This window comes from Clupea harengus, chromosome 18 (genome assembly GCF_900700415.2).
Source record: "Clupea harengus chromosome 18, Ch_v2.0.2, whole genome shotgun sequence".
Classification (NCBI taxonomy): Eukaryota; Metazoa; Chordata; class Actinopteri; order Clupeiformes; family Clupeidae; genus Clupea; species Clupea harengus.
In genome coordinates this window covers 11,309,383-11,321,453 of record NC_045169.1, presented here as the reverse complement: position 1 = coordinate 11,321,453, position 12,071 = coordinate 11,309,383, and the positions used below count along the sequence as shown (strand labels likewise).

The 12,071-nt window shown below is 44.3% G+C and overlaps 1 protein-coding gene across 1 annotated transcript; it reads right to left on the bottom strand.

Moving 5' to 3' along the window:
- Positions 1–1,274: 1,274 nt before the first annotated feature.
- Positions 1,275–11,538, bottom strand: rab1ba (zRAB1B, member RAS oncogene family a). The gene is made up of 6 exons (XM_012832830.3): positions 11,221–11,538; positions 9,407–9,479; positions 8,811–8,906; positions 6,589–6,684; positions 6,012–6,143; positions 1,275–5,769 (listed from the first exon to the last, which is right to left on the bottom strand). The coding sequence occupies exons 1-6, from the start codon at positions 11,232–11,234 to the stop codon at positions 5,575–5,577; spliced, it is 606 nt and encodes a 201-aa protein (XP_012688284.1). The 5' UTR covers positions 11,235–11,538; the 3' UTR covers positions 1,275–5,574.
- Positions 11,539–12,071: the final 533 nt, after the last annotated feature.

Here is a 12,071-nt window from a genome sequence, read left to right as displayed (position 1 = left end):
TTTTCTTTCCTTTGTTAAGATTCAGGTACACTTGATGGTTTAATGCAGGGGTAGGGGTTAAATGAGTCCTTAGACAGTGAGTCAGAGAGAAAGAAAATGCTTTAAAAAACACAGAATTTATTTATTTTTCAACACAGTATATGAGACAGAAACTGCTCAAGGTGACCCTCGGTAGTCTCCCTCGAGGGCTGCAGCAGCTTTCTCCATCTCTGCTCTGCCGTGGAGATTACATAAACAGAACGGATTCAGGTTGAATTCACCACATGTCTCTTGTTAATTAAGGACTGCTGTTATAATGAAGGCACTCCCTGAAGATGTGACACAAGGGCACGAGAAGGTTCGTCTAATCCCCAAGGAGAGAGGATGTCCTCTGACGTTTACACACACACGCATGCGTTTCTCTGTCCCACGTGCTTTTACACACACACGCATACACATACATTTTCTCTGCCACTTTCTCCCTCCCTCTCTCTCACACACACACACACACACACACACACACACTCCCCTACCCAAGGGATTGTCTGCTACAGTCAAACTAGTCTACAGCTCCTCTGCTGGGCTAAATATAACTCAAGGTCATTTGTGCCTTTTCAGTACAAAACACGACTACAGCTCACACGCACACATTCATCCACATATACACAGAGCTATGCTACACAACTACACACACGCTACACAGCTAGACACGCACTTCTACCTAAATACACAGATGAAGCTATGCTACTCTGCACAAATGCTCCAGAACACTACACTGCTCCAGTACCCCTAGTCTCACACACACACACACACGCATCGTATGAAACACAGCACAAGGAGGGTCGACGTGTGTGTGTGTGTGAGTGAGAGGGAAACACATGTATGAGGAACAGGTTGTGAGATAGAAAACCCTCATACAGGTCACACTGATGACACTGAGGCGGTCAGGGGTGGCATCTGATGTTCAGCATCATTTGTTACGCATGAGGCTGAAATAGTAACATTGTGCAAGACACACCGAGTGATGATCACCACTGGCTCACCGATGCCATCACACAACACACACACACACACACACACAAGGACTGATGAGGTCATACACACGTGCAGGCAGGAGCACGCATACACACACACACACACACACACACAAGGACTGATGAGGTCACACACATGTGTGTACACGCATACACATACACAAACACACATGTGTACACACACACACACACACACACACAGGGTTGAAGAAGAGACACAAGAAAGGTGCATGCACCGCAAAGGAGCAACAGAGGCAATGGTCATTTTTATGATGTTTTATTATATATATATTTATAGTATGTACAGAAAAAAACATGATTAAACTGAGCAATGACATAGCACCGTACAGTGGGTAAACAAGCAGAGGGAGAGAGAGGAGAGAGAGGAGCGCGAGGGGGAGGAGGAGAGGAAAGGAACAGTCCGGTGCTCAGCATTTTTTTTTTTTTTTTAAGAAAGCGCATACGTCTTTAAATTCTGCTTAAGAAGAGAAAGAAGTGTAACAAAGAAAGACAGAAGCAAAATTAAAGTGTGCAAACAACCAAGAGAAAAGCCCCTTTTGTGTTAAAAAACAAAACAAAAATGTATTGTAGCGAGGCTCCATCATTTACCTTCACATTCAAAAGCAATGGTCCCCCCCCCCCCCCCCCCAACCCCCCTGCCCTCCCCCCCCCAACCCCTTCCGTTCCTTCAACTCTCGAAGCCTACAAGTTCTACAACCCTGTTTCTCTTCTATGGACCAGACACAGTTATTACCACAGTATATTTCAATTTATAGATTTATAAAAAGAAAGCAAAACCCCTTTCTGTGACAAACAAAACAAAACTAAAACTAAAATCTTCAACGTGGCCACAAGGCATCCAGACTGCAGCTACAGTTTTGGGGGCCTGTCTTTGAAAGGTTGCCGTTTGTGGCTCTTTACAGTGAGTGCAGGATAAAACAAATAAAAAAGGGCAAGACAATGTTTTCTTTTTTTTATCTCTCCATCTCAGAAGCTCCAGTGAGATCAAGATTAACTGGTAGAGGTCATTTGTTTTTGGTTGTTTGTTTTATTTTCATTTTCTTAAAGAGCAGGAATGTCATACACAATGTCTAACCCTGGTTCCACCCTCTCCCCACCCCACCACTGTTCCCTCCACATAAACACAGTGGGGATTACTGCAAGAGTCATTCTTCCGAGGGGAGCAAATAATGAATCATCTGGAGCTTAACCGACAAAAAAAAGAAAAAAAAAAGCATGATCAATGGGTGACTTGTGAATTCATGGTAGTGTTAGAAGTGAAGATCTACTCTAAACCGAGGTTAGCAGGTTAATACATGAACCACAACAGGCTACACTTACACATATTGGCGCAAGAGTCGACGTCCAGACGCCAGTTACAGTGATACTTCACGTGTTCTATGGCTGGGTTCTGTACACTGAGGCACATACAGCACACACCAACCTCCTCTACTCCAGAAGAACATGGCCATGGTCTGCTGAGAGATGGGGGGGCGCAATCTTATAATCATTATTGAAGAATATTAGGTTTAAAACCCGCCAGTGAACGGATCCGTTTCGCACTTGAAAACTCCTGGTATATGGAGGCGCTGTTTTTGTTGTTTTCAAATCAGGGACTTTCAAAGTGATCTGTGGTGCATTCTAGAAGCTCTGACAACTCTTGAGCGCAAAAAGGGAAGAGGCTCAAAGTGAAAAATAACGCCAACTCTCATGAGTTGCAGAGCTACAAAGGCAGCGTTTTTTCATACGCCCATCTGGCAGGCAAAAAGACTCTTATCTCTCTTCTGAAAACTCTTCCAGACCCCTTTCTCAGAGGCGGCAGAAGGCCCAGGCTCAGATACTGTTGGATGTGAGGGGAGAGAACGAGGGAGACTTCTAGTCAGGACTGTTGGTTGACTGGTTGAGGGTGTGTGTGCGTGTGTGTGGGTGTGTGTGTGATTGTGTGTGTGTGTGTGTGTGTGTGTGGAGGGGGATGAGAAGGGAGGACTACCTGACTTAATGAGCTGTGACCGCCTGGGCAACATGAAGAAACTCTGGGAGGTCATATCCGGTCTCGCATTACTTAGACCAGTCAGTCCCAGCCCCTGACAAACAGTACAGTACATCGCACCAAACAAACACACGCACTCCAGTCTAACAAGTCCAGCCTTACTAATCATAATGTCCGTATGACCCAAGAGACTTAAAGGAACGTTGCAAAAAGGCATGGCCTTCAACAGAGGGCTTGCCCAACCAAGACACCTCTGAAGCATGCTGCACCATCCTAGAGTGTGAAATGATGTACCAGCCCATGGTTAAAAAGGAGCATAAGGAGTATATATGTGTGTGGGCGGGTGGGGGGTGGGGGGGGACGACACTTCAAATATTTCCTTACATTCAACACAGAGAAAGGTAAAAGAGTGCAGAGGGCGAATGACAGCCAGCCAGCAATAAGACCTCGGAAGTTCTGACTCAGCCAAGCTCAAGGCCATCCAATCAGAAGAAGGCAGGCAGGCAGATGACGAGGATTGAGCTCGAAGGCAAGCCAGAGCATCAGGGGGACACAGTTTAGGCATGAGCAGGTAAAAGCCTTGATGCTAAGTGGTCGGTCAGGTCAAAAGCCGTGTCAAAAGTCATTCTCAGGCTCCAGTCCAATTGAGGCCACGTCCTCATGGACACGTCTCTCTGCCAAGTCACTGTTCATACACTAGGGCGCCATGGCAACACACAACCCTGGAGTTGGGGTTTGAGGGCGCCGTGGCAACACGCAACCCTGGAGCTGGGGTTTGAGGGCTCTGAAGCAGCAGCAGCAGCAGCAGCAGCGGCAGCCTTTCTCTGGGGACGACGGGAGGAGCTTTAGGGATCTTGGCCGTTTCGTATGGAAGAGGGAGGCAGAGGGGCAACATGGGTGTTGGGAGAAGGAACAGTAGCTGGAACTACAAAATGGAAAGCAAAAAAAACAAACAGAGCGAGAGAGAGAGAAAGACGAAAACCCCTTGCTGCCACACCAAGCATCTTTGCCATCTACATAAAAAACAGGCCATGCTTGCATCAGTGGCACACATACTAAAACTGGAACATGAACAGACCAATCGGCCTCCACTTCCTCGTCCTCCTCCCTCACCCAGCACTACCACCTGCCTGCCAACTGACTACAGCTTTATGCCTCTGTAGAAGGTTTCATGATTACAAAAAAACCTTCTCTGCAAACAAAAAATGTTCATAAAATCACAATCATAATAACAATAATGTCCAACTATTAAGATGCAGATGCAAAATACAGAAATATTGCCAATTCTTGTCTATTCGTCAGACCATTTTTGATTCAAAACCCAAGCACTGACTATACCCCCAACCCACCCTCATACATCACTGTATGTTGATGTGTGTGTGTGTGTGTGTGTGTGTGCGCGTGCATTTCTGTGTTACTTCAAGGACACATAATTACAAGTATTATAGATATTAGAAGTTCAGCGCTTATTTTAAGGTGAAGATTGAAACTGTTCTGAATTTCATCTGTTGTAAGACGAAAAAAAAAAAAAGACATTTGTACGAACCGCCCTCCCTCCCATCCACCCGAAACCCAATCAAAACACAGACCCTGCACCTCCCCAAAGAGGACCTCAATATTCCCAGGGTGCAATGACTCTTAACCCGTCTCCTCCATGGATTTGGGGGGGTGTTAGCTATGAGAGAAAAGGTAGGTATTGAGACCAAGTGTGTCCCATTATTGAGTGTTTTTCAACTGAGTTCATGGGATGGAGGGAAGGGGACGACATGTCACCTGACCACAAACACTGAACCTTGAGAAAACCCTGCAAATGACTAGAGGGACAGAAAAAAAACAACCTAAACAAACACAAAAGCCAGTTCTCAAACACCTTCAAACCCTTTCCCACAAACCAAACTCTACTTCGGGAAGAGAGACCGTGTGTGTGTTTGTGTGTGTATGTGTGTGTGTGTGTGTGTGTGTGTTTGCCCACCGTGTATGTGTGTGTGTAAGTGAGAGATAAGAGAGATACCAACACTGAAACCAGAGCCTAATCTCTGTTTGCTCCTCCCCCCTCTCAGGATCAATAGCTATCTCTTCTAACTGCTCCCGACCCTCTCCTTTACACCTCCCACATGAGTAATAGCTAAACACCTCTCCCCTGCTCTCCTTCTCTCCTCCCGCTCTCCTTCTCTTTTCCAGTCTATCCCTTCTTCTCTGCTCACCTGACCACCATCATTATGCTGCTCTCGTCTTCTACATCCTCTCTCTCCCGCTCACACTCTCTTTCCCTCCCTCTCGCTTTCGGAGCTACACACCTAGGTGATGCCTGTTTGTAGGCTCTGGGCAGCTCTCCCTGTCAGGCGATGTTACACTGGAACAGGTTGGGTGAGGAGAGGTCAAATGGTGCTGAGGAACGCTGGGCCTGGGTTGACTGTTTAGGGTGTGAAAGTGAGAGGTTGGATATGTGTGTGTGTGTGTGTGTGTGTGTGTGTGTGTGTGTGTGTGTGTGTGTGTGTGTGTGTGTGATTGGTGGGGTGTGGATGTGGAGGGGGGGTCCGGGAGAAGGTCCGTCCCGACCGTGTGTGCACTTTAGCAGCAGCCACCGCCAGACTGCCGCACCGGCGTGCTGTCGATCTTCAGGTTGGGCTTGTCACCGCCAGCCGTGGCGCCGGGGCCCATGCGCTTCTTGATCTCGGCTGCCATGGTCATGAAGGCCTGCTCCACGTTGGTGGCGTTCTTGGCACTGGTCTCCAGGAAGGGGATGGCCAGGGAATCGGCAAACTCCTGCAAAGGACGCGGGGAGGAGGGGGAAAGAGAGGGATAAAAAAACATTTGTTTATATAAATGTTCCACAGAGAAACTGTATTATTAGAAAATAATTCCCTTCCCCATCAAGTATCTGGAAGTCTTCTTCAGTAGCGCCAGAGCAAAGCATGCATGCATAAACAATAATAATAACATATATCAAATAAAATACATTGGGAGACACTGCACCTATGAGATAGCACCTTCACACTGAGGTTTACCTTGGCAGTGGTGTAGTCCACTACTTTCTTAGTGGTGAGGTCACACTTGTTCCCAACCAGCAGCTTGTTTACGTTTTCGCTGGCGTAGCGGTCGATTTCCTGGAGCCACTGCTTCACATTATTGTAAGATTCCTAAAGAGACGTAGGGATGTAAAAGTACATTTACGCAACAAGTTCACTCAAGAACTTTCTGTCCGCTGTACGCTATGTTACACTTCTGCCTGCTTTCTGCATTTCTCGTTAGGATGACTCATGTTTGTGCTCAGTGCTGATATATTCCTGCAGTCTCTCACGTCAGTTTTTGGGGCCCATAAAAAATGACCCAATGAATCTTCCATCTGATCCGAGAGAAACCTGTAAATGATTTATATAAATGTTCTCCACACTCTTTGCAGTTATTATCCTCTTTATCATCATTCTCCTCATCATCATCGTCGTCATAGAATGAGCTGAGTCATGGAGGTCTGTCTGTTGCTAGGCAACACAAAGGATTCCATTTCTAGCCCCCCGCCCAGAGTGCCCAGAGCACCCCTCCCCCTCCCCCATGAGTTCCCTTGCCTGTCATGTGGTCACCCACCTGATCTGTGACATCATAGACCACAATGATGCCGTGGGCTCCGCGGTAGTAGCTGGAGGTGATGGTGCGGAATCGTTCCTGGCCTGCAGTGTCCCACTACAGAGAGCAATAGATGGAGAGGAGAGGAGAGGAGACAGAAAACGTGTTTGAGAAGGAGAAACACATAAGCAGTCACTGAGTGCTGTGCTGAGGTTAAGAAAAGTTTGACTTTTACATAGTTGTACTGCAGATTCAAAAATACTACTACTACTATTACTACAACTATGGTTACTACTACTATGGTGACTACTACTACTACTACTTATAATAATAATAATAATATTAATAATAACAACACGGTAATAAATGAGCAAGCAAATCTCCCATCGCTCATTACTACTTGGGGGACTCTGGGTTATGTAGTCATCATTGTGAATTTATCACCACTGTACACAACACTTCTCTTCTTGGTGTACTAGACCGCTCTCCTGTGGTCTCCATACTGCATTCTGCGTTAACTCAGAAGCACGTAATTTCAACTTTGAGCAGGTGGGACACCTTTCACCACTTCTAGAATCTTGACTGAAGGAGGTGCAGCAGTGAGTAACTCCTCCTTGGAAACTCACGCTTTTAAGGAGTCTCCCTGGCGACTGGAACACACCATTAGTGGTGAATCTATTATGACACACCGGTTTCTACCACTGAGAAAATTCTCACTGGGCTTCTTCTGCCCCAAGTCCAGTCTACTACATCAGCAATGCCACTGAACTCTCTCACACTGTCAAATCAGAGAGTTTGCCCTTTTTTGCCAGAGGTAGAGATGTTTTTTTTTCTCCAAAATACAAGGTACAGAGAAAACTACCTCCAGCAACAGCATGTTCATTGCATTTGTTTCCTTTTTGCATTGTCTACTCTAGATAACTACATCCACCGTTACATAAACACAGCAGCTAAATGCTTCAAGGCCACACATTCAGTGGCAGTACAAAACTCTGGAGCAGCGCTCAAATAACCGAGGGGGAGGTGTAGGCTTGGGCAGTATGTATTTTTTCCTACCTTCCTGACATTTCACTGGGGTATAAGGTACATGATGGTATTTGTGTAAACAAAAACGTAAAAGCTGAGTTGCTGGTGACAGAAGTCATTGTAGCAGGTATGACACTATCTAGCCTAAAATGCTGTGTGTCTTACATGCAATTAGCCTACTTACACTAGTCTGGCTGGGTTTAAATACTTAAGGCCTATAGAATAATGCATAGATAGGAAAGACGAGCTCTTCTTCCATAGTTTCAGACAGACCTTGCTGTAGGACCCAATGACACTCACCGCAGGTACTGACACATCATACTGACCGACGACGATGTGCGGGTAGTGGTGGCAGACTGGCGGTTTAACTAAATCATGTAGCTAATAAACTGCTTTGGTATGAGGAAGAAGTCGTCTCAAGATAGAGTTCTATGTGGCAATATTTTAATGATACCATATCTAGTCATATTTAATTGATTAGGTAGGAGACTTGTAGAGCAGAAATGACCTAATTTATGTGAAACTGCTATTCATGTTAAATATCAGTCCTGCTAGCGAGTGATAACAGAAATAAGAGCATCTATATTTCTGGAGGTATTGAAAACCATACCTTCAGGATTTTTAAATACCTCAGACGTCAGTATACCGTTATACATTGATACCACCCAATGCTAGTGAGGTATTCAACAAACAAGGCCACCTGACCACACCAACATCCTTCCTTTACTACTTTGCCCCAAACATCCCTCATCCCTCCACTATGTGTGTGTCTGTGTGCGTCTGTGTGCGTCTGTCTGCGTCTGTCTGCAGTCAATTCAGTCCTTTTAATAAAAGCACCAGAGCCAATTACTATGGTAACTTAGGCACAACATTTGGAGTGCGAGTGAGTTTAGTATCCAAGACTAATTCATAAGATAAGAAATAGACATAGTTTTCTGCAGCATTCAAGATTACATTCTGAAAATACATTCCATCTGAGCCAGTTAATATCACCCAGCACTCCTGCTACAATTGGCACATGGCACTTTCTTGAAGCTGGGTCACAGAACTCTGCTTGTTTAATTGTACAAACATCATCACCCTACTAACATTCGGGTTGGGAGGAATAGCCTGTGTGTTGGCTCAACACAAAGTTTGACCATGTTTCCTTGTCACACAGTACGAAACAGGAGTTTAGGGTGGTGGCTGAGTGGGCCATTCTAGAACATTCTACTCACAATCTGTAGCTTGATGGTTTTGCCGTCCAGCTCTATGGTGCGGATTTTGAAGTCTACCCCAATGGTGCTAATATAACTCTCTGTGTAGGTGTCATCCTGCAAAATAACGAGAAAGGAAGAGGAAATTAAAGAGGGAAAACAAAGTTCAGGTTCTCTGCAATCACCCTGTACAGTTCTTCACCTTGTACGTGCTGGAATCCGTGCTGTACGTGCTGGAAGTGACTGACAGTGCAGGAAATGCATTATCCCCATTTTTCAATTCGCATTCACTTCAGTAGACATGTATAATCTAGGACTGGTGTATAGGGAGGTTCAGGCTACATGAACAAGTAACAATAGCAGGCAGCAAAGCTAAGATCATACTGTTAGAGCTAAAGGTTAACCAGGCTGGCAAAATAAGATTTTCAGATGCAATGCCTTTAATAGTTCTGTTATATCTGAGCCAATCTTGTTTACAATGCTAACCTTCCTAGCAGGATATGAGCTGTGCAAATCATACACAAATACTGGACCTCATAGTAAACAATAGAGATGGGGGAGGGGTTGTTGTTGTCATTTCATCCTGAGGCTCAACATATGTAAAATAGGCTACTCACAGCAAATCGCAACAGAAGGCACGATTTTCCTACACCAGAGTCGCCAATGAGAAGGAGTTTGAACAGGTAGTCACTAAAAAACAAAACAAGAGAGAACATGAAGTGAAACGTTTTTTATTACTAAATAATTGTTATCACTGCACTGAAAAAAGGCATTGTCACTTTTAAGTAAAGCAGGGATTATGCTGATATGCACACTGACACATTGTACACAGATGTAGAACTAAAAAACACCCTCTCCAAACAAGTTTACAAGATAGTGCTTCAGATTATCGTTTGGATTATCTTGTCATAACACAGTCATAAAATACGACATTATTTGACAGTTGAGCTGTCAACAAGACGTTCAACATCACCATGATCAAAACCAAAACAATAACTGGCCAACAACACAGCTCATTTCACATTGATTGACAGAGCATCGGGTTAACGTCATGTGAATGCTGTGATCGTGGTTGCAAGGCATGAATAGCACTGCAAACCCTTCCAGAACAACATCACATGTACACAACCAACACCTTTCACTCGCAAGTGTGTCGCAACCAACGGTCTATTCTTGCCTAGATGAGTTGAACAACATAACAATATTGCGTCACACGCAAAGTTGGTAACTGAGGCCTATACTAGCTAGCAAGGTATATAGCAGTACACTGCCATATCCGTAGTAAGTTGGCTAGCTAGATATGCTAAAACGAGAGAAAGAATCGGATAGTTACTTTTAGTGCGCAGTACAGCAATGCTAGATAGCTAGCTAGCTAACAACAATGGATACAACTCCAACGTTACATCAAAACACTATCAAATGCTTGGCAAGTCACATTGAAACACTTCTGCCACTATCCAGCATTGACAATGCGGAAACAGATACAAATACTAATCCCAACCACTTGTCAATTACACTAGAGTTAACATAAAAAAGGTAACTAGCCAACGTTGATCGAAGCATCAGCATACAACATTAGCCAAGTTAGCTGTAAGTGAATTTATAATGTCAAAATAGCGTATCTTTAGTTACTAGCCAAGTCATTTACTACTGTATTACACAACAAAACCTTTTATTGTATACTGGCCATTCAACTTCACTAATATGACGTTTACAAGTCCACGTATTCTTTCGTTCCTTGCCCGGGATCCGGTAGCTAACGTTGCCTGCTAAGGTTTGGTAGCCAAATTGCTAACGCTACGTTAACGATAGCTGCAGTAACTTTACATTAGTTTGTAGACAGCTAACATAACCATAACCGCAGCCACTGTCCCTGACACGGTCGTGTCACATTTGTTTGATATAACTAGGTAAGACAGCCATAGTTTTATAAATTGCCACTGTAATGTACAACTCGACTTAAATCAACACATTCAACGTTATTCCGTTAAAAATGAAAGCATCCATTTTCCTAACTGGATAACGACTGGTGTTTCCCTTCTGTTAGTTAAGTTAACTGACGTCAACACAACCATATTAAAAAACGTAAGCTACCTCACCAACTGAACTTCCAAATACTACAAACCATTGGTCTCATAGCTATCGAGTGCTAGCCAGTATTACAATGCATCCTGCTAGCAACTGCGGGAGTAGTGTTCCTAAACCCCAGCGACTACTTTAACGTTACGTTAGCTTGCTAACATTTGCTGACTATAATAGCTAGTAGGCTAACTACCCACTTAGCTGCTAGCTAGCCGTGCTTCCTATTGCCAGCGCCCTACTAAAGTAGACAGCTGCAATCGCTGAAATTAAAGAAAGACAAAACATGAATACAATCTTTCCCATAACCTACAATGTGGCAGTATTCTACACACATACTGGCTTTACTCACTATTCGGGATTCATGGTGTGACTGTGGGCCGGGCTGTTTTCTGTCGATTTGACACTGTTCCTTCCTCCTCTCGCGCTCCGCTTTGAGGCAAATAGATGACTTGTGAGTCTGGATTCTCCGAGGCACTTGTAAGGATTATTTTTAATCTGTGGCTGGTGAGCTCAATTCTCTGAAGTTCTAAAAACGTCGTTTTGTCGGTTTTACTTGGCGGACATTCCTAGATATTCCGATATCAGTTCGTTATTTTCCCAGCTATTCTTCCTTTCTGCCCTATCCTCTCGCTCGAAGTACAAGATGGCTGCGCAGGTGCGGCAGTGACATCAGATGACGTGGCATACGGACACAAATTCCATCAATAAGATACAAGTATATGAGTCTGAATGACATAACCTATAGCCCCGCATTCCAAAAGGAGTGTGCACATCCAGTTGTAGTAAAGCGCAGTTCATGCCAATGCTCAAGTTTCGCAGATGGCAGAGTCAACGGTGATTTATCACTCATCTGCTATAAGGTACAGTTTCTGCTCCTGTGAGCACCATAAGTATACAAAGATAGCCTAAATGGGTCTACACGTGTCTTTCTCAGAAAAGAACCCTGTTGTTATCATCCAACTCAGTGGATAATCAGACCATTCAGAAATAAGTATGCTTATTACTGCATATAATGCGTCAATGTTTATTGGGAGTGTATGTTTAATATGGAGTATGTTTAATGGGAGTATCTAACCCATGTGCCAGTTTTATGATGACAGTGGTCTAAATTTCAGAAGGCCTACATGTTAATGGTATTAGTTGTTGTCATTGTGAAATGGGAACCTCATATGATTGTGGTTACATACACTGCAGGTCTTG

Excerpts from the sequence above, each read along its gene's own strand:
- rab1ba (XM_012832830.3), bottom strand. Across the intron at positions 8,907-9,406 it reads GCCTTCTGTTGCGATTTGCT|GATGACACCTACACAGAGAG; the intron begins GTGAGTAGCCTA and ends GTTATTTTGCAG. Across the intron at positions 6,685-8,810 it reads AAACCATCAAGCTACAGATT|TGGGACACTGCAGGCCAGGA; the intron begins GTGAGTAGAATG and ends TGCTCTCTGTAG.